General features: G+C 41.8%; 1 protein-coding gene across 1 annotated transcript in view; it reads left to right on the top strand.

Moving 5' to 3' along the window:
* Positions 1-3,873: 3,873 nt before the first annotated feature.
* LOC149283143 (L-gulonolactone oxidase-like) overlaps positions 3,874-23,937 on the top strand; it is a 69,883-nt gene continuing 49,819 nt past the window's right edge. The window contains exons 1-5 of the mRNA XM_089497966.1: positions 3,874-3,963; positions 4,080-4,249; positions 15,111-15,159; positions 19,249-19,350; positions 20,460-20,585. Of these exons, the coding sequence (XP_089354092.1) occupies positions 3,874-3,963; positions 4,080-4,249; positions 15,111-15,159; positions 19,249-19,350; positions 20,460-20,585 (537 nt within the window). The remainder of the gene's footprint in view (positions 3,964-4,079; positions 4,250-15,110; positions 15,160-19,248; positions 19,351-20,459; positions 20,586-23,937) is intronic.

Here is a 23,937-nt window from a genome sequence, read left to right as displayed (position 1 = left end):
AATTTACCAGTCACTGGAGACATCTAGAGGACAGATAAGGAATTGCAATTTTACCAGAAGCACAACTGTTTCTATCAGGTAATGTTTATGTGTATGTAAGGCTTTCAGGTTTGATCTTTTTTTTTTTTTTTTTTGAGGGGGGTCGTTAAGACATAAATATTGTATAGCCAGTTTTATTAATAATCAAGGCAAACATATGTTTACTGGCTCACAGGGCTACTGCAAACGGGGTATGCCCAGTTCTGTGGCAAACTGGGTCCAGCCATGCAGAAGGGCCTGATCTCTGACAGCCGGGGAAGGTCTGCGCGATGGACGCGGAAACCCCCGCTGCTAGCCAAACCTCCTTCCGGCTGCAGCGTAAGTTGTCTACGCGAATTGCTTAGACATCTACACACTGCCTCGGCTGCACACCGGGGACTCAGAAGCACCGGTAAGTGGGGGGGGGGGGGGATAGACAGGAGGATCCAGGTCCCCTGCAGCTGCGGGGGATCTGGATCTTAGTCGTCTCATAGTCAGACCTATTTGAGGTCTGATTATAAGATGACCCCGATTATAAGACGAGGGGTATTTTTCAGAGCATTTGTTCTGAAAAAACCTTGTCTTATAATCGAGCAAATACGGTAATATATTGTGATGGTATTAACGTGTGTATGTTACTGTAAGGTGTTAGTCTTTGCAAGTGTATGGTGCAGAGTTCATGGTTGTTAGTGTTTGGTGTTAGAATGTGTGTGAGTGTGTTAGCTTGAGTGTGTGTATCATCACATGTTGTTGGAGTGTCAGGGGTGAGTCTAGGGTTAGTGGTGCCTTGGAGAGGAGGAGCAGGAGAGAGAATTTGTGTGTGTGTGTGTAGGTGTTAGAGTGAGTAAGTGATACAACTAGTTTGCGTGTTCGGATGTATGCATGTTAGAAGCATAAGTTGTGCTTATGGGAGAATTATAAGCTGGGGCGATGGGTGGAACATGGCCAGAGCACTGGGCAGGACAATGTGAGGGACATGGGGACTCAGGCTTTTAAGTCTGTATTGGGCCCCAAGATTTATGATGGCGGCCCTGCTGACCCATAGTGCACTCATACAACTTAATGCAGAGACCTCGTCTTAATGGCCCATTTCTAGATTCCAAGGTACTTTTCTTATATTTGCTAAACTCTCAAATAGTAATAACGGGCAAATATGATGGGCCAAACGGGTCTTATGTTTATATTTGAATATTCCTTTTCAACAGTATAGGAAATGGAACTAAATTGAATGAACTAGGTGAATTATCCCGCGGTCCGCGTTACTTTTTGGAGTCCAGGCGATCAGCGACAGCAGCAGAACAGAACTCGCAGCTGTTGTAAGGTTAATTGTGTAGAGGTTTGCTTCCTGGAGCGTTTTTACTTGTTTGGAGAAACACAAATGCAAAATGATACGGCTGTTGGGACTGCACATCCAAAATACAATCGGAGAGGAAGTGATAATAAACCTTCTCTCCGGTATAAAGAGGGATTTAATGAGCTCATTCAGTAGAAAGGACAGCGAGGTATTTATGTGCCAGGGATATGGAGACCCTCATAGAACAACCAGCTGCTCGTACCGTTAATTCTTGATATAACCACCGATTTATACTCCTAGAGGAGGCCTTCTGTCTCGGCTGGAACCGCCACAATAGAATTCTATTCTTTTATAGTCATTCCTATCTGCAAAACTGGCAGCCTGAATGGGCAGCGGGAGCCAAGAATTATAGGAATACGGTAGTGAATTATTAAATTGGTTTTAGCCGAAAAAGGGATCGACTCTTAATCATCTGTCGGCCATTATTAGATAGCGTTTCCCAACCTCGCCATTTCCAGGTACTATTCCTTGACTGGGTCGACCAACGCAACTGAAACTTTAAAGACACTTTGAGCGGATTCAATAAAATTGTAACTGTGTTCTACAAGAATGAAACATAATATAAAAACAGGGTACTTAGCTTTAGGACTCCTCCTTCAAAAAGCCCCTTACAACAGATATATGGAAAAAAACAGAACAAATTCTGGGCATACAGCTTTAAAAGTACTCCGTAAAAAGAATGAAAACCACAAACGGTGCAATAACGTTTAAAAGGTTTAAACCAGCCCCCACTAGTTGTGCCACACTCACAAGATTGTAGTAGGTACTGCGCCTTTAAGATAACCTGTATGTTAGGAATCCTGGAGGTTTGCTGGAACCCGGTCATCTGCTGGATACAAACGAATAGCAGGCAGGGTATCTTCCAGAAGTGATTTATTTGCAATAGCCATTTAAAAACACTTTATGTTTAAAAAAAGTCCAACGCGTTTTGTCATATACTGACTTCATCAGGGACTAGTTATAATGCATCAAGAAACATAAGCTAACAAAAAATAAACTTATTTGAGTGGATTGTCACTTTTTGTAAGCATTATGTTACCGTTCTATACGTCTGTCTAATAGTGTTTACAAAGGTGCTGTTAGACCTTTTTTCCAACATTCTTAGCTTTTTAAATCATTATGTACTTATATGGAATGCACTATATATATATATATATTTTTTTTTTTATAAAATACCATTTTGCTGTATTTTCAGCCGGGCCTGTGAATCCTGCCTCTCTTCATCACCTTTAATCTCTTCCAATCATTCTCATCACACCTATCACACAGACCTAATTGCTGTATGTCTTTCCATTAATACACATTCGGTATGATGGGTTTATGAACAGTAAACATCAGTTATGGTGGAAGCATGCTTCAATGCGGATGCCCGTACCATGTGAATGCTCAACCTGCCAGCAGATCGGCCCCATTCGGCCCCCGTCTAGTCTCCCGTTTCACCTGCTGTAAAGACTCAAACCTTAATCAGTCGTTGGTCTCGTCTTAGATTCAGGAGCCGTATGTCTGCCCCATGCGTGTTTAATACCCTCACTGTATTACCCTCTACCACCTCTGCTGGGGGGCCGTTCCATAGCCATATGCCTATCCCATTCATGGAAATACAACAGGAAAGCATAGAGGGGCCAAATAGGTCTAATCTGCTATCAGACATCTGTTTGTAGAATGGCATTGGATCTCAAGTTGCTAATCAGGCAGAAGGTCATGCAAAAAAAGGTATATAATAAAATGTTTCCCTTTCCAGAGCAAAAGCAGCGATATTTATACTGGATGCGCATGGACAGGCTGTTTACTACACGCTGATAACATTACACTTAATGCATACATTTTAATGCAGATTTTTACCTTTCCCTTTTGTATAATTTATGTATCTTTTGCCCTAATTACTGTCTCTATAATCCAGATGTCTAAATATGAATATTCCTTTTATCCGCGATCCCTGAAAAGTCCTTGTTTCAAATAACATGCTTGAAATGCTTCATGGTTGCCTAGCAACTGCCAGAGATAATTGCTCATTCATTCTGTACGGGGTGATTGTTTCTATGTACCGGCTTCTAGTAAGCGAAGAGCCGCCGTTGAATGGCCAGTGCTGGCACTTGAACGCCCCGCCCCCTCTTCAGAGGACCACTTGTATCAAATTAACCCTTGAAATTGTATGCAAAGTAATTCTTGGAAGCAGAGGAAATAAATGTGTTTATTATACTGATTGTTATACACATGACCCTGCTAGCGCAGTGTGCTTTTACCACGAATGAACGTGTCAGGGTAGGAAGTACGTGTCAGGGTAGGAAGTAGGGTGGGAAAAAAAGGAAAGGGATAGAGGAGGAGAGAGGAAGAGGAGTTGAGAAGGAGGAGGAGAAGAAGATAAGACGATATTCGCCAAGCTTACACAGCCCATATAATTTTTGTGAAAGCCTGTGAATTTCAAAGTTAGGTTTTTTTTGTAAAATGCATTGTGTACGTAGCCAATAGCTTTCTAACTGATCATGCCTAATAATCATATCATGGCTCCCCGGGTTACTCCGCTTCTCCGGGTGATAGAGGTGTTTGGGGTTACCCCTGCCCACAAAGGCCTAAAGTATTTGGCACCCAGGGTAAGATCCTATATTTGGCATCCCCCCCTCCACACAAATGTAAAAACACCCACTCTTACTCACACCCACTCTTACTCACACCCACTCTTACTCATGGTCTCTCGCATATTGCAAAGCCACAGAGACGGCCTCTACCGAATCCTTCAATCAGGGATAGGCTGAGCTCGGATGCTCGCCCTGTCACAGAAGCGCTCTGGTTGGTCTGGTTCACGGAGAAGCAGTCGAAAAAAGAAGACATGGGCGGAAGTGGTAGAACAGAGGAAAGAAGACAGAAGAACAAGAACAGGCAAGAAAAGAGGGGGTAGCTTCGGGAAAGGAGACAGGCACACTAGAGTGGTCGGTAGGTAGATACTGAGAGAGAGAGGGAATTTCTGGGAGACTTTGGGACCTCTGTGTGCCATTGTGGCACCCACTGCGGACCGACCCCCCTAAGTACACCACTGGTCCACGTTCCCACAAGGCCACCACCATAGCTGCAAGACTACATGATCACATTCTATGCACAGTAACTTGTTCTATTTACCTACTGAGAGATGCATTTTCAGTACAATCACTCTGATTTATGTGTCATTTGTGGCAAAATGCAGCATTTTATTTAAGTCAAACAGGGTATTTTTACAAAAATTAAGTAGAAAACAATTGCAATCAATGGTTAGCACAAAAAGAAAAAAATATTAATCAGAATAAAGTGACCTTTAAGAGCGAATCATGTTTCTATGCTCCAATAAAACAAAATGTATGATTGTTATTCAGAACAGAGGGAGGAATATTCACGGTGCCCGTTTTGATTAACAAAACCTTATTCGGCTTTCATACCTCGTATCTCCGGAGCAAAAGTGAGATTTCACGGGAGTTATTGTAACGTTTTGGTCCACAACTCATTTTGTTTGAACAAACTTTGTACGAGCGCGTGTCCGAAATAAAAATCAAAGATTGGAAATTCACCTTTTTTTCAGTTCAGTACACAAAATAAAGTTAATTACATAAGAAATTATATGTATGTGTAAATAAAAATACTAATTTTTAACCCCTTCAGTCCCAGGGGGTTTTGGTACCTCAAAGCCCAGAGCAATTTTGCCATTTTTGGGGTATGTCGGTTCAGCGATTATTCTCTTTTCCTGTGAATAGTGTACCCATGTAAACTATATATTATATTTTCAAGGAGAGAGAGCTTTCTTTTGATACCATAGCTGGATTTTCCATCACTTTGCCTAATTTTGTGAGGATTCAGAGGGAAAATTTGTAAAAAAAAAAAAATAAAAAAAAAAAATTCGTGTTTTTTTTTCTAATTTTCGCTAGTTTTTACTCATTCTAAATTTTCAGCTAATCATCCAACTATGGTATCAAAAGAAAGCTCTATCTCTCCTTGAAAAAACAATATATAGTTTACATGGGTGCACTACTCACAGGAAAGGAGAATAATCGCTGAACCGACATACCGTAAAAATGGCAAAATTGCTCCGGGACGTGAGGTACCAAAAACCCCTGGGATTGGAGGGGTTAATAGACGCTCGTTCCTGTGTGGATAGATTATGGGTAATATGTTTTTCATTTTTTCCAGTGATATGCCGTCTCCAGGGGCTGCTTCTCCCTCTCCTGGTTTTCTTTTTTGGACCGGCTGCCCCAGTACAGCGGACATTTGCTCTCAAGGGATTTATGTATAAAGTCTATATAGAGGCGAAAGGTGATCATTGTTAACCCTATTTGCATGCACCTACCCACAATCCCTTGCGGTTGTGGCATCACCACAAGATCTCGTGGCACACTGATGATTGCCATGTTATACATACTCCTTTGGTGCGCATGTGCGAAATGGAACGCATGGCGTCGTGACGTCATACAAACAGCGCGCAGGGAGCACAGCTACATTGATTTTTTGCATTTTTTAGCGCATTTTTGCTTTATATAGCGCTTCACTGCCAAATACCAGCTAGATCACCCTTGACAAAGACCTCTGTGTCGAAACTTTGGGGATCTCTTATGCATTCTCCGCTCTTCTTCCATGTATATATTTATTTACCTTACTACATGGTATTTCAGCACTATTGTGCTTAATAAAGTACTTTTGTGGCATATATAGTTTATTTGCTTTTTACTTCGTTTGAGCACCTCTATATTTTCATATTTGTAAACATCATATACTAACACATACAATGACACATGTACACTCCAACACCATACAGTAAAACACACACTCACTCTAACACCATGCACTCACTCTCTCTCCCGCTTCCATGCACCTGAGAGGAAATTCAGAACTCCCAAAAGCCCCATTTCCCATAAGAACATAGCACAGAATTTGCCGGCAGATCGGCCCCATTTGGCCCGTCTAGTCTGCTTGTTTCTTGCTGGACTCAAACCTTAATCGGTCGTTGGTCTCGTCTTAGATTCGTGTGTGAATTCCCTCGCTGTATCTACCGCCTCTGCTGGGAGGCTGAATTAGGGTTAGATGAAGACATAATGAAAATGCTGTAACTGCTTGTGCCTTTAAGTGAAAAATACCTTATATCTTCAAAGAGTTAAAAAATGAACCAATCGCACATACAGATTTTACCCTCATTAAATGTATTTTCTGTTTTATTTATAATTTTTTTTTAAATTCCCTTAAATAGTCACAAGTGTCCATAATTAACACATTCTTCCTCTTTTTTTTTTATAGCCATAATCGCTTTTCATGAACACGAAAATAATAATTTCTTCGAATTACACGTCATTACAAGCCCCGGTTTAGTGAATTTACTAAGTCAGCCGTGTATCTGGTAATTATTCACAATAAACGTATGATCTTTGGACCCAGCACATCATAATCCCCCTTCCCTGTCAGCGTAAATTCCCCTGTGCTAGGGATAACAACAGATATTAAGATACTAATTTATTAAAAGTCCTTAAGAGACAAGAGGTCAAAATACATAGTAATGAATCAATAGTAACGGAGTTAATTATCTCTAACGTGTTTACTGCGAGGACATGAGGTGCGTTTCTTATTCTTACATGAATGTTACTTTATTAGGGGAACCCGTAGTTTTCCCAAATCTTACATATTAAAGCTCTATACACTCCATAAACATATAGAATGGTGTTTCCAAAATAATATATATATATTTTTTAAATGTTTTGCACATTTATTATCATTATTACCGTATTTAAGGGGATTTTTTATAAAAAATAAATGGCTTGGTTCAAAAGTTGAGTAATCAATGGATTTTAAGACCTTTAACCCTTCATGGCATTCTAGGAGATAACCAGGAATAATGGAGCGCATATACATATACATTATTTTTCTTCCCCTATGTATATGCGCTCCATTATTCCTGGTTTGCTTCTGTATACACTTTGAGGAAGAGTGTTGTTTGGTAGCTGCTCTCATTGTGGGAAGTATTTATTTTTATTTTATATTCACACGTGGGATTTCGGTTTTCTATTTGTGTTCATTCTAGGAGATATACTGAATTATTTTTTGGGGGTGATAATGCTCTTTAATCATACATTTTCTTTCTACCTATCTGATCCATAATGAGAAGACAATAAATTTTATTATGTATTATAACAACAACAGTCCCAGATTGGGCTCTGTCCCACCGAGCTGGTCCACTGTCCCGCTTTTGCAGGCATTGAGGATCATGAGCTGGTTGGGGGACCTCCTTTGACCACTTTTGACCGGCTCAGGGACCTTGTAGGGTCAATGGAGGTCTGTGTTGATGTTCCGTCATGGCCACCTCACAGCGCTCTAAAGCCGCAAGATCCTGGGCTGACCTCCAATCCGCTCTCTGGCTTTGGGTCCGTTTCTTATGGCTCTCGCTTCACCCGTTCTCACCTCTGGCTATACCTCCCAAAAAAGACGTCCCAGTTTGGACACTTGAAATGTTGGGGGAGCACTCATAGGGTTAAATATATTTTTAAAACCCACTAACTATTTTCTACTTTTTTCTCTCAAATAGAAGAGGGGATAATGTAGAAAAATATGTAAGCACAATAAACCTATGCAGTTTAGAGAATAACATAAGCATACGGATATGTGTTACAATCCCGTTTATCTGTACAACAAGGGTGCAGCCATCTTGGCTTCCTGTTCTCTGGATCTGCATGATTATTCCTCCCCATTTAGTTTTCTCTCCCTGATTTATAAGTTGCTGATTGGTTTATTTTTCACTCGCCAGCTGCCATTCCCATCAGCCCCATTAGAGGTTACAAGGGACCTTTTTTTTGTATGTGGCCCCCGTGTGTATTTCCAATAGGGGTGGCTACCCCTAGCGCCAAAAAATGACACCTAGAGGTGTGTCTCCTTGGGCATCCCTCCATTTCTGGAAACAGATGTGACGACCTCTGACCTTGCCCCAGGCGCCAGGATCCTGAGTTATATCCTGAGCCATTCCTGAAGATGCCACTGGAGAGATAATGAGGCGGGGGGGGGGGGAATAATCATGGTAATAGATGCATGCTCCCATAGTATACACATAAACTGGGTTTTTAATACATGTAAACACGTGAACATTATGACATAGATTAATGTGGGGTACAGAACTGTAACATGTAGTACTTTTGAGACGTGGCAGTCCCACGTTAAGGTTCCCGGTATTCCGCCTTCACTCACCGGTTGTTTAATTAGACAAACATGTTCTCAGAAGAAGACGCGGTGAGAGGTGACTGATTTACTGGAATAGCCGAGCTTTACACGACTTTGTTCAGTCACACTTCACTTGACCGAAATATGTGATACTCAGCACTTGCTGGCCTGTAAACTCAGTCACATCGGTTATTTTGAACTTTACTCTACAAAAACTGAGCGCGCAACGAGGGACACGAAATCAAATCCACCAAGAAATTACCTTGAAGAGCGTGAAGGCAGATGGAAAGTGTCCGTTAACACGTTAGGTGCCAGAGGCATGTGTTGAGCTGCTGTGATGGACTCAAGGTCCAGAAGGTCCCAATATTTTATCTGCCGGCCACGTTGGACGGCCAACTTTACGTCACACTTTCCTTTTCCAAGGTATTTGGCAGCCGCCAGTCACTAGTCTGGGTCAAATCAGAAAGAAAAAAAAATGGCCCTAACACAGCATAATAGTAACCATGTCCCATACCCATGCATCGCTGCCATGGTGCCACTTGGCACATTTTTTACATTATGCCACCACACTCCTATTGCACGCCTGTATGGAAGTGGCGCAATGCATACACGGACGTTTTGCACTCTAGCATCAAAGAGGTTAACCACACACTATCATTTTGTGCTCCAGCACTTGAAAGGTAATCTACATACACTTATGAGTTGCACTTCAGCATTAAAAAGGTTAACCACACACATGGAAGTTTTGCACTCCAGCATCTAAGAGGTTAACCACACGTATGCTGAAGTTTTACAGTCCAGAACTTGAATAGATAACCACACACACGATTCCCCATCATGCATCCCACTACCCTGTGTCACCCCGGGGATTCTCCTTGCCTCTATACCTTGAATATACGGTTTATTCATCGGGTAACTCTACCGTTAATTAAAATGAAACATTGAAACATTTACAAAAAAACAGCATTTTCCCTTTAAATATTTAATAAATATATATTATATCCGTGATGTATTTTGTGACGGATTATTCCTCTTATTGTATTTTTATAGGAGTTCTGTGTTCTGGTGACAGCGTTCCTGGAGTCCCTCTTTGTACCCGAGAGATCTACTTCCACTGAGACCTCTAAAGACCACTAAAGACCTCCGCACACCAAGAAATGTAATCCGACGCTTTGCGCTCCATTCCCACGGTGTTTCATTAACGGCGGCTCATGCCAGCTTCTCCTTGATAAAGCCGCGGTTCCGTGTAGCAGATAAGATACGGCGACACTGATACGGATCCCGAACGAATGGCATTCAGCGGCCCGGAAACTCTAAAGTGAATTAGACGCCAGGAATCGTGACTCTGAATTATGCGAGAGAATTCTGTCCTAAAACCAGAAATATGGCAGGGCTTTAGCGGTGAATTTTTTAATCGGTTAGATATGGGCCGGGTTCTATGTATCTATATGTTTGAGATTTTTTATTGTCGTGTATTTCATGTTCCCCGTATAACATTATAAGAAAATGGGTCATATCTACATATGGAACAGCTGGTCTGTGCCATCATTGCCCCCAAACAACTTGTCTGTGCCTTTTATTTATTTATTTTTTTTTGCTCCATGCCCCCACCTTCAACATACACTCTGGCACACATGTAAACGCACACAAATTATACACACTCACTAACACACACTCCATCTCACCCCAAATACACATCCATGCTCACACACCCACAATTACACATCCATGCTCACACACATACACACAATTACACATCCATGCTCAAACACACACACACACAATTACACATTCATCCATACATATATACAAACACATATGCATACCCCTCGCCCACACTTAGCGCTCACCCCTCCTGCAGCTTTCTCTCTGAGCCTCAGTTTGACCGCAGGGTCACATGACGTCACGAGAACCGGATATGCTCCTGTCTCCAGAAGAGCCCTTCTGAATGGATGTAAGAAGACAGGAATTAGAGGCCGCAGGGGTCGGCCCAGGGCCCCTTAGAGGCACTGAGAGCCCTGTAGTTACGTCAGTGCTCAAACGTACACGTGTTACAGCAAATGTAAGAGAAGGACGTTCTCCACAGTGAGGGCTGTAAAGCTTCGCAACGGACGACTTATGGTGGTGGTAACCGCAGACCATCTTTTTCTCCGGAAGGATATATTTCTGTTCTTTTTATTGGCCATGATGTCTGGCCAGGAAGTTTTCTAATTCTCCATTGAAGATGAAGACTTGCGTCGGCGGTGATATTTTTTGTTCCAGTAGTAATTAGTAACTATAAGAAACCTGGCCCGGCCTCCCACGGGGGACACGTGTCCTGATGCCTGGTATTCAAAGGGTTAAAGGAACTAATCCCTAAATGCATAAATTGATAGGTGCAAGAAGTGTTAATTGGGGGAACACATTTAAATTAACTGTCCAAAGAAAATACGTTTCTGCTTCAGAAGGAATTGAGTTAATTGAAATGAAAAAAAACAGAAAGAAATGCGTCAGGAAAAAAACATTTACCGCAAGAAATTAATTATCTAAAAATATATTAATGTCACAAATAAAAACCAATTTTATGAGCAACATTAGTTAAACCTGACAACCATTAAATAGCATATTCTCACCCAAAATATGCCTAATTAACTTGACTGGACGTAGAGGTGTCCGCGCATTGCACGGGGGGTATTAATAGCCGTTTTGGCGGTCTTTCCACAAGGAGAAAATAATTCCTGTCTCTTCTCATTACTGGAACGGTGAAATGTTAGCGTTAAATCCAAACCGGAAGGTTGCCGTGCGGCTGGTTCAGGCCTGTCTGCGCGCATCGAAGTTTTAATCAGTCGCTGCAGTAACTTTACCTTCGAAAACGTGGTTTTAATAACATCGGAAATAAGGGCCGATAATTGCAATGAATGCGTGAAATTTACAGTAACCGTATCCAGTGGCCCTGGTACTTTAATGCCAAGGGCCACCGTGCAGCTGCACATTGTTTTTTACACGCCGGCAGCACGTGGCCACCATACCGGGGAACTTTTCGGCTTTCACTGGGCGATGCGCTGCTTCTCTGGGTCTCTGGGCCGCCATGGAGAACTTCCCACTCCCCACCCACTTCCCCTCCAAAAAGGCAGCTTTCAGCAGGACCGCCCACTGACATCAGCAGGACCGCCCACTGACATCAGCAGGACCGCCCACCTGTATTCTGAAAAAGGGAGGACTCCAGGGATGTTCCCAGGTACGGGGGCCACACATACCCAGCCTGCCCAACATATTAACCTTTTCACCTCCCCGTAAATTGATTTTTCAGTCAGTTATGGCAATTGTTTTGAAAATATCTGGTATAACTTTTCGGGAATCTGAGCAGCGGTGGCAGCTGGTGGCAGAGCCAGCATTACCTGATCAGTTTCCTGTTCTCTGCTCACGAAGGCTGTCTCAACCAATCAGCAACAATCGGCAACTTATCAGAAGAGAGAGATAGCTTCCCTTTCTTCAATCTTTACACATTACGTAGCTTTATTTGGTGTAGCGAGAGAGAGAAAGAGAATCAGCTGGTAGAAAAAAACAACAGTAATAATTAGAAATACCGTATTTGCTCGATTATAAGACGAGGTTTTTTCCAGAGCAAATGCTCTGAAAAATACCCCTCGTCTTATAATCAGGGTCGTCTTATAATCAGACCTCAAATAGGTCTGATTATGAGACTAAGATCCAGATCCCCCGCAGCGATGCAGAGGACCTGGATCCTCCTGTGTTAATCCCCCCCCCCCAATTTACCGGTGCTTCTGAGTCCCCGGTGCTTAGTCCGGGCTGCGTGTAGAGCTCTACGCGATACAATCGCGTAGAGCTCTACACGCTTCCCGGACTAAGCACTGGGGACCCAGATGCAGGGGACCTGGATCCTCCTGTGTTAACCCCCGACCCAACTTACCGGTGCATCTGAGTCCCCGGTGCTTAGTCCGGGCTGCGTGTAGAGCTCTACGCGATTGTATCGTGTAGAGCTCTACGCTCTACACGATACAATCGCGTAGAGCTCTAAACGCTGCCCGGACTAAGCACCGGGGACTCAGAAGCACCGGTAAGTTGGAGGGGGGGGGCATAACACAGGAGGATGCAGGGGACCTGCATCCTCCTGTGTTATGCCCCCTCCAACGTACCGGTGCTTCTGAGTCCCCGGTGCTTAGAGCTCTACGCGATTCGCGTGGAGCTCTACATGCTGCCCGGACTAAGCACCTGCGGCTCAGATGCAGGGGACCTGGACCCTCCTGTGTTATGCGCCCCCCCCTCAACTCAGAAGCACCGGTAAGTTTGGAGGAGGGAGGGGGAGTGTTAAATGTGGGTTTGAGGCATTTCTGGAGGCAGAGTGCTCTGTGAAATGCCTTTTAACCCCTTTAATGCCACTCTGCCTCCTGAAATGCCTTAAACCTCCCTATATGCCACTCTTCCCCATAATATGCCTTTTAACCCTCTAAGTGCCAGAGTGGCATATAGGGTTAAAAGGCATATCATGGGGCACAGTGGCATATAGGGTTAAAAGGCATATTATGGGGCACTGTGGCATTTAGAGGGTTAAAAGGCATATCATGGGGCACAGTGGCATATAGGGGGTATAAGGCACTTCTGGGGCAGATGTGCATAACTGGGGGACAGGTTGGAAAATAGAAGGAAATAAAACCAAAATATTTTTCTCAAGCATAGCTTTTATTAAAAAAAGTGTTTAAATGAATTAACATTTACTGGTAAAACTTTTTTCCTATAGGGTCGTCTTATATTCAGGCTTTTTCTTTTTTTCCTAAATTAATATTAAGATTTGGGGGGTCGTCTTATAATCAGGGTCGTCTTATAATCGAGCAAATACGGTAATACCCTTTTAACCATTTGATGTCCATGAGGGAGTAAACATTGAGGAACCCAATTGTAACCTTTAAGTATCTCAAACGTTTGACTTAATTCTTACTTAGTGATGCCAAGTCTTTACTGGACGAGTCAAAACTCATGCCGTGAACTCCAAGAGCTAAAATTCCCCAGTCTGACCAGCGACTTAAAATGGAAGAATTATACCCAAAAGCCAGCCGGTGGCATAACCTGCTGCCATCTTGACCTGATGGTTTAATAGAACAGGAGATCTGGAGATCTTTAGGATGTGTAATAAGTAAAAGTTGGCTCGGTGTAAAATGTTATTTAGACCATGATCTCTTATCCTCGCATTAAAGGTCTGTTACAAAAACAGATTTCATAAGTTGGTTTAAGTGCATTTTTGGTTGCTATGCCGAAATGATGCTCAAAAATGATGGTTAGTGATACATTCAGTGATCACAGAAACCTTGAAGACATCACATGAAATACAGCAATCTCCTATTTCTGCTAAAACAAGGTGAGGTTGACCTCTAAAAGTCTCCTTACTTTAATTTCAAATGCAAATTTATTTTGGATCATAAGATTTTTTACTCTTTTGACCTTTGACCCCCTTAGTGATCATGGTTTTTAGTAATCATTTCAGTGATGTCATAAGGTCAACAGAACATCAAAGCACATTTTTCAATCTTTTCTTTTATTACGCAATGCCCATTCTCTCCTCTCTCTCGCTCTCTCTCTCTCTCTCTCTCTCTTTCTCTCTCTCTCCTCTGGATTTTTACACACATACAACACCCATTCAAAACTTTGGGGTCACTCGGCTGTGACAAGGAAATTTCTGGTTGTAACATAATTACAAAAAGGGTTTTCTAACCATTAATTAGCCTTTTAAACTTAAACTTGGATCAGCATTGGAACACAGGAGTGATGGGAGTGAGAAAGGGCTGTTGGAACACAGGAGTGATGGGAGTGAGAAAGGGCTGTTGGAACACAGGTGTGATAGGAGTGATAAAGGGCTGCTGGAACACAGGAGTGATGAGAGTGATAAAGGGCCATTGGAACGCAGGAGTGGTGGGAGTGATAAAGGGCCATTGGAACACAGGAGTGATGGGAGTGAGAAAGGGCCATTGGAACACAGGAGTGATGAGAGTGAGAAAGGGCCATTGGAACACAGGAGTGATGGGAGTGATAAAGGGCCATTGGAACACAGGTGTGATGGGAGTGATAAAGGGCCATTGGAACACAGGTGTGATGGGAGTGATAAAGGGCCCTTGGAACACAGGTGTGATGGGAGTGATAAAGGCCTCTGTACGCTTATGAAGAGATTCCATTAAAAATTCCAGCTACAATAGTCAACATTAACCCTGTCTGTGCTAAATTTCTGATCCATTTCATGTTATTTTAATGGACAAAATGTGCTTTTATAAATGACCCCAAACTTTTGAACAGTAGCGTGGCCCGAAGTTAATGTCCTACGACGGCATATGATTGGAAATGTATAAAAAATGTGTTTATTAAATTAATATATACCTGATAATTGAGGACGGGGCTGTAAGGGAATCCCAGATGATGCAGTCGAGTGATTCTCAGGCGGTTACATATTATCCATTTTTAATGCGAAACACAAATTTGTAACGCGGTTCCTTGAACTGTTAAGAAGATGCGCTTAGTCATCAGCTTGGCGAGACCCTGTTAAAGGTTCCCGGAGCGAAAGCCTTTCCTCTCTTTGCTCTATCTTTGTTCATTTTAGTCTTTGGATAAGAGCAGGACTGCCAGGCGCTCGGAAATCAGAGAAAATGGTAAGTGAGGCTGTGTGAATTCTAGTTTAATAAATGTGAAATTTAAGTCCTTGGTTTGGTATTAGATTCAGATGAGACCACATCTGCTGAGAGGCTGTTCCACCTATCTACCACCCTCTATAGCAACAATGAGAATTTTGTCATGAAAACTGAAATTCAGTAATCCCAATTTTATTAAATCTGACATATACATTATAATAATTTATAGAAACAGCCCGCGATGAAGGACAAAAAGGATGATAAATCATTTTTTGAGGGTCTTGCCCCTTTAATATTCTAGCAAAACAGTATTATTAAGAGATGCGAGCAATTCTTTGTCTACTGATATCCCTCACTCTATTAACCCCTAACACGTCGTCTTCTAATACGATATCTCCCGCACCAAAAAGTGAGACAGAAGACGGGGGTTAGAGGACATCGAGGTCACTTAAAAAGCCCAATTCTGGTGCAAAATGGCAAAAGTGGAGAGTTTTCCAGGAACATTAGAATGGTTGCTATGATGAGTGCATCACTGTGTGCTAGAATAATTCTTTCTATATAATGCCCAATGTGTAAAAGGAGAGACCTGACTTTATACGGGAAGAGGGGTTTATGTAACATAACACACCGCCATTCAAAGGTTTGGGGTCAATTAGCACATTTTGTCCATGAAATGGATCAGAAATCCAACGCAGACGGGGTTAATGTTGCAAATGACTATTGTATCAGGAAACAGGATAAAGGGACTTTAGGCCCTTTATCACTCCCATCACTCCTGTGTTCCAATGGCCCTTTATCACTCCCATCACTCCTGTGTTCCAATGGCCCTTTATCACTCCCATCACTCCTGTGTTCCAATGGCCCTTTATCACTCCCATCACTCCTGTGTTCCAATGGCCCTTTATCACTCCCATCACTCCTATGCTCCAATGGCCCTTTATCACTCCCATCAATTGATGGTTAGAAACCCTTTTGTAATTATGTTACAGCCAGAAATGTCCTCGTTTTCTATTAAAACAGCTCAGTGACCCCAAACTTTTGAACAGTAGTGTGTGTACATAAAAAGAACATTTAAACAATTAACTGACGGCAGGGAATTAGCCAAAGCGTGTGTGGAAAAAGTCCACATTGACCAGTTACTTTAAAGCTTGTTGCTAGTGTTTCCCTTTGAGCATAGTTCTTATTCCTATTCTCGCACCTTGCTGGACCGTCAAATGCCCAAATTCCTCATGCTCAAGTAGATTGCAAAGGGTGGTAGGTAAGTGGAACAGCCTCCCAGCAGAAGTGGTAGAGGGTAATACAGTGAGGGTATTAAACATGCATGGGATAGACATACGGCTCCTGAATCTAAGACGAGACCAACGACTGATTAAGGTTTGAGTCTTTACAGCAGGAGGAACGGGCGACTAGACGGGGGGGCACCCTGTTTTCATAGATATAAACCCTTTGAGCCACAGAGAAATCGAATGACCAGGAAATTGGGTTTCGATGTATTTTGTGTCGTTTATCTAGAAAATGATGGCGGTAAATAATCGATTCAGTAATGAAACGTGATTGGCAGGGTAATTTGGGATGGCTTGTTAATCTCAGACCCTGTCAGAGGAACCCTTAATATTCCTGACGTGGGCTCTTTCCATATGACAAACGCCACTTAGCGTAATTAAAGCGTGCGCTATTTTAATTTACTTTATTAAACCCCTAAATCATACAGCGGAGTGCGCAGTAATTATCGGCACTTTTAAGACTTATTAGAAGACATAGCAGGCGTTCCGGGCTAACTGCTTTCCATTTCTATATATATCATCTCAGACATCGGGTCAGGTGCGTTCACTCGTAGGCCCCCCCTCTGAAAGCGATGCAGTGCCGGGGACCCCCACGGCTTCATGGTGCGCGAGGGGGCCCTTTAAAGCTGCACGGCACGCGCCGCCAATTACCCATGGAGCTGTTTGTTATTGGACATGCGTCTCAGGCCGCTGGCGCATCTTGTGGTTTTTTAGGAGAGCGGATAACTCCCGCATGCGCAGCGGCTGTACCGGGGGACCGAGTTGGGCAGACTTCCTGGAGCTCTGCCTCTTTTGGAGGAAGTGGCTTTGTGAGGGGTGGAGTTAGAGTGTGGGGCAGGGCAGTGTTAGCTGTGCACAGGGGGTGGGGCTACTCCCAGATAGTGGTGAGTGGGTGGGGCTACTCCCAGACAGCAGTAAGTGGTTGGGGAGTAGGTTTTCTTTATAATTAACCCCCACTGTACACAAATGCTCTGTGAACCCTGTAGGGGAGGGGCCTATTGTTCTCTTTTACCCCAAAAATGGTCCGGGGAAATAGAGCCCCCCAGATTCTGAGAAATCCCTCCATAACTGCCCTGAGCCCCCCACCCCCCATTAATAGAAAGGCGATATTCAGCTATCCCATGGATATTAAACTATGGCTGATCCCGTGGTATCCGCATGCAGTAAGCGTCTAGTACAGAAATATTATTCTTTTTAATCTCCAAACACAATTACATATTTTTATTTTGTGAACTGATCTGTAAAATGCAGGATTTGGGGGGGGGGGGGGGACAGATCGGCCGTAAAATAAATAGGACGTGTCTCATCATCCGAGATTAGGAAAGGAAATCCCCGTCCCGTTCACCTTGGCGTACAGAAGGACGTTGCAATCACGCGGAATTCTTCGCAAAGAGTTCTGATTTGCAGCTTTTATAGAATCTTGGGAGAAAAGGTTTTTTTCTGGGCAGTTTTGAAATATGAAGTGATAAAGTCATTGTCCGAAGTCCGTCGCCCAGCTGAGATGATAATCTCGCGTCAGTCTTCATTGTCTAGAGACAGCAGGTTAATGCAGGTGGCTGTTTCTGAAGGCTGGAGGTCAAATGAATAAGTGGAAGGGATCCAAAAAGCTCTTTTATTGACAGAAAAAGACTGGTTTTCGTAACATTGGAGGAAAAAGTCAAGAGTAACCCAAAAAACAAATTTTTTCCAACCCCCCCAAAAAATGACAAAAAATATCTGAAGAATTCTGATTGTTAAAGGATACCTGCAAAAACACACGGGTTTATGTATAAAGAGTCACGCTATTTCAAAGTCTCCTTGGTCTAGAGATATGGAATTAGATTGGCCCCATTCGGCCCCCGTCTAGTCGCCCGTCTCTCCTGCTGTAACGACTCAAACCTTAATCAGTCGTTGGTCTCGTCTTAGATTCAGGAGCCGTATGTCTATCCCGCGCATGTTTACATCCCCTCACTGTATTACCCTCTACCACCTCTGCTGGGAGGCTGTTCTATTTATCTACCACCTTCGCAGTAAAGTAAACCTTCCTTCCGTTCCATCTCAGCCTCCGATCCTCTAGTGTTAGATTCAGCCACGTACCCGTATGGTGCATAAAAAGCTCTCAGGAATGGGTTTTATTTATAAAAATAAAAATAATTTTTGGGTGAATTTGTATTCTTTCTACACAACTTTTTTTGTCCACACCTGGGACACATTGCCAGTCCGGATGATCGGTAGAGGTTGTTGGTCGTTGAGGTGGCTGGATTAGGATTATCACACGTAGTTTATAACAAATGTTAAATAAAATTGGATAAATATATTTTGGGGCAAGACAAAAAGTTGTAGTTGCATTACTTCTGTTATCTAAAATCCCAAAGCAAGAGACTTTTTTTTTTTTTTTTAATTTATCGAGTATATCTTTGTAAAAACTGTTACAGTTAAAACTATTTTAAGGACCCACATGTTTATTTATCTCATGAAAAGTGTCTGCAGTAAATATTTTATACCTATAATCAATAGGATCTAAGAAGTTTTACTTTACAGAGGGGGTGGTAGATAAACAGCCTCCCAGCAGAAGTGGTAGAGGGTAATACAGTGAGGGTATTAAACATGCATTGGATAGACATACGGCTCCTGAATCTAAGACGAGACCAACGGCTGATTAAGGTTTGAGTCTTTACAGCAGGAGAAATGGGCGACCAGACGGGGGCTGAATGGGGCCGATGTTAGCTGTAACTTTTCCGCAGCTGGGATGTCCCTTAAAATGGAAATCCAGCCACAACCACCACCATAGGTCCTCTCTCTCCTTTAGAATGGAACAGCCACTGATTAGGCGTCTCATTGTCCTTAGGTTGTTGGCCGTGCAGGATACAAGTTTCAGAACTGGGCTCAGACGTATGGCTCCACTCCAGAACTCTACTTCCAGCCAACGTCCGTGGACGAAATTAAAGAAGTAAGTAAATAATTACATTTCTGAGCAACGGACAAGAGCATCAAGATCCGAGACTCCTTATAACTCCCTCTAAAAATGATGGCTCTTGGCAGATGTGACCAACGTGAAACGGTCTACACACCAATGAATTTGTAAGAATAGTGTGTTTATAGTGCAATTATGGATTAGTGTGTCATAGGGTAATGGTTTGTTACAGAACATTTTCTACAGAAAACAACTTTGTTGTTCTTCATAGAATTCTATTCATCAGCAAATTCTTTATCAGGTGATATGTTCACCCACTGCCTTCTACCGCACCTGGAACTTCCACCCCAGATGTATAGTGAGAGCATTAAGATGAGGTGTTATGTGTGGCGGGTTACCCGCAACAGACCTTAATCAGGAGTTCTTCATCCTCTGACAGAAGTCTGCATATCCCATCTATTTGGTTTGGTCAGGGTACAGGGCCCAATAGAAAACTACCCCAAAAAAAGAAGTACAGAATTCTTTCTAGAGAGCTTCTGTGGAACCTCTACCTCTACCTCTACCAAATAGTGCGTGGTCTGTGGGCGTATTTTCTTGTGGTGCCCCAAGGATAAAATTATGATAGTATTATATATGAAGTTCTTAATGAGATATGTGAGCTGGGCTGTGATGCTCTACGGGATAGCCGGGAACTCTCTGGGTTTGCTCGGAAAGTCTAGATGAAGCATCACTTCAACTGTTCTCTGGGTCATGGCACTAAATCTCCAGGTTTGTGAGATTGGCGTTTAGGGACACCCACTGAGCTGTCAACTCCCTATTTAGTGAATAAGCCCAAGAGCATCATTAATGGCCAACTCAGTGAAGATGTCCTTCAAGAAGGGCTTAGCTGTCCTATCTAAAGTATAGCTGTAGGGCCAGCTCAGTAATTCCCCCAGGAGATATCATCTCACTGGAGTCGGCCCTTCCTATTGCAGAGTAAAGCTGATGTAACTCCCGCGAAAACTCACAGTTTAGCATACGCAGAACTCTCCAGCTGGAGCACTTGACAATATTTAGTTTTTGATAGACTTTCATACAACGTGTCTAGAAAGCATTGGTCCAGGTAATTGTAACAAAATGTTCAGCCTGTTCCTCTTTGTTTGAAGATTCTAGATCTTGCTCGTCAGAGGAGTAAGCGTGTGAAAGTGGTTGGAGGCGGTCACTCACCGTCGGATATTGCCTGCACTGATGACTTCATGATCTGCTTGGACAAAATGAACAAAATCCTCAAGGTAGGTTTATTGGCCCATTGGCGCGGGAAGCAACTATGTACGGTGATGTACAGCTAATGATATCTCAACTGATGTTACAAATGAGTTCACTGAAGTTCGAATGATAATCTGCATTATAAATTATAATGGCAGGTCACTAAAAAAGCTCATGGGATACGTAAATAAGTATTACTATAAACATCAACAGATTTAGTATTTTACTTTGCACCGTCCCAGGCACAGGGCTGAAAATGAGGATACCAGGAATTAGGTGGTTGCTAGGAGGGTTGAGCTTTACCGATACACTTATTATGTGACCTATATTATGTGACCTATGTGACTTATATGTGACCTATTGATAGCTATTTTTGAATTTATTATGTATTTATTACATAAGACATTTATAATTTATTATTTGATTTATATAGCGCTATCATATTCCATAGCGTTGTACAAAGGGAAAACAGGACATAACAAGTAGTACATCTCATAACAATTTAGACTTACATGTAAGGAGGGCCGTGCTTAAGCGAGCTTACAATGTAAATCATGTATTTTAGTTACATAGTATAATTTACAAACATTTTTGGTACTGTGTGTAAATTAAATATATATAAGGCTAGGTTTCCACTTGGGTATTTTTCCTGCGTTATTTTCTTGATGAAAAACGCCAGGAAAAACGCCAGGAAAACTGCCACTGCATTTTCCCGCGTTTTGGCGTTTTTTTCTGGCGTTTTAGCCTTTCTGTGGAAATTGCTTTTTTGACCTTAGGCAGTTTTGCCAGCCGTTACAAGTTAGAATTTTCACCCAGCTAAAAGGGATTAGGATAAATGGCAAGTATCCGCCCCCTCCTGATGTCATTTCCTTGGTAGAGTTCTACGCCCCGGCGGACCCTTCTGTCTCTTTTCTGTGGTTTGTAAGGCATGCTTTATTCCGAATGTCTGCTCCTCTAGGAAGATTGGCCCCAAATAATGGAGCAAATTACTCACCAGTTGAATAAGCTTGGACACATCAAAGACCATTCTGGGTGCTATGCTGCTAATAAATTACACAGAGACAGCCCACAGTGTACAAGCAGATAAACGTTTTACCACAGTACTGGGAAAATGGCAGCTCTTCCTCTTCCTGGGTCCTGCCCCTGTTTTGTAACTGTGGAATAAAAAAACCCCATAAAAAAACGCCAAGGCAATAAACCCACATGGCTTTTTCATGGCGTTTTTTCTCTCCCATAGACTTCTATTGGAGAAAAACGCCAAGATTTCCTTGCAAAAAACGCCAGAGCGTCAACATGCTGCGATTCTGAAAAACTGCCACAGAGCCCAAAAAAGCAGTAAAACGCCAAAGAGGACGGAAAAAACGCCAAACAGAAAAACGCCAAGTGCAGCGTTTTTTCACTAATGAAACGCCGTGTGGCTGAATTGGCGTTATTATGGGCGTTTTTGCAAAAAATACCCAAGCGGAAACCTAGCCTAAAAGTGGAGGTTAACGTGACTGAAAAGACTTGACTGGATGCATAGTTACAAAAATTTTAGTTGTTGGCAGGGACTCAAATTCTTAAATTTCAGGTAAGGTCATGCGAGTTCGCTGTGCATGTCCTCACCTGAAACTCACAAAATAAAGCCACCCTCTTCCCTGAAACACATGCAAAATAAAAGCAAAACAAAACTAACAATAGATCATTTAAATAATTCATAAATTTAGTTCTGAGCTGTAATTAAGATAATTCCCAATTACCGGAAACAGATGATTATTAGCAACACGAGTGAGAATCAATATTTTATTATTCTAATATCTATTCTACAACAGAGACACAATATGAATTTATGCCCCATCCGAACGCAGACAAATGTGGCATGGGAGCCATTTTTACAAGCTAGATGGGTCAATATTTAATTCAGCTAAAAGGCAAAGCGATGCTGTTTTAAACAACATATTTGAGGTCTTGATACATTAATTCCACGGGAAGACAAATATATTAGTTTAAATCTTACAATAGCTGTCCTTACCCCTAGATAGAGCTGTATAACAACTGGCTTATTAGAGGTTTAACCATTTCAGGGCTACCATCCAGCTATATTTCAGAAGCAAAAAATAAATAAATATTATATTTATAATATATAATATTATTTAATTAATATATATATATATATATATTATATAGGTATATATATTATAATATAATATATATGTATATATATAATATAATATATATGTATATATAGATATAATATATTGTAATATGATATATATGTATAAATATATATGATATATTATAATATATATATATATATATATATATATATATATATATATATATAAGCTTGCATTATGTATCGGTTTGTTTTAGTCCTGCAGTTCTTTTTGTCAAACCCTGCCATATAAATAAAAGATCATAATTTACACATAAACCAAATAAATGTGAAGTTTTTGGAAATGAATGATCCAGATATCCAACAAGAAGTTACACAAATTTTTCTCGAACCGAGGCAGCCTGAGAATTATGAGCGTTGAACTCCGGCAACAGCCAAAGGGTCAATTGTTAGCTACAACCAAGACCCCCCCCCCCCCGTGGAAAAATAAATGTATTATTATTAGGAAGAAAGAATTTCATTAAAATATTGATATATTTAGAGAATGTGTTCTGGAGTAAATGACCCATTTCTATATAAGTTCTGTCCAAAAAATAATAATTTGTAATTTGTATGACCTTTTAATTCAATTAACTTCTTCTGTTAAATATTTTATGTTACTATGTTACTAGAATATATCTGTGTATGGAGATAAGTTCTGTCCATTCTGACAAAGCCTTCTATTCAAGAACTCTGGGTATTATAAAAATATCCCTCTCACATAAAGGCTCTTTGTTCATATAAAATAGCCGTTCATATACAGGAGAGCGAGGTGTTAGGCTAAAGTGTCTCGTCTTTGAGGGGACTGGTTTTATCTACACGTACAGTACATTCTATAATGACATTTTCTATTGTATAATAGCCGGAAATTAAGTAAAACGGAGCTCATTTCACCTTTCAAACACCTTTCAATGTGTGATAAGCGATTTCTTTTCCTTCCCATGCATATGTATAAAGCCTTCTCAATTCCTTTCTTAATTGTTTTCATCCCAGTCTTCGGCATAAGGGTTTTCACAAAAGAAGAAAAAAATCCAACCAATGTTTCTGGTCGGTAAAACAAGTCATATGCATTCTCCTTGAGGAACATTCAGTGAGGCAGTGTCAGGGCACTCGGTGCCGGATCAGGTAGGAGTCTCAATGCAGGGGCAGGTTCAGAACATGGATGTAGGCCGGCTGATGTGTCCAGTTCAGGGCTGTGCGCTACTTTAGCTTTAGATTTTCTATTAGGCGCCATCTTTAGGCGT

This window comes from Sceloporus occidentalis, unplaced genomic scaffold (assembly GCF_023333645.1).
Source record: "Sceloporus occidentalis isolate IW3139 unplaced genomic scaffold, rSceOcc1.0.p SCAF_111, whole genome shotgun sequence".
Taxonomy (NCBI): Eukaryota; Metazoa; Chordata; class Lepidosauria; order Squamata; family Phrynosomatidae; genus Sceloporus; species Sceloporus occidentalis.
Note: the sequence above shows the minus strand (reverse complement) of the source record. Positions and strands in the feature narration are given on the sequence as shown.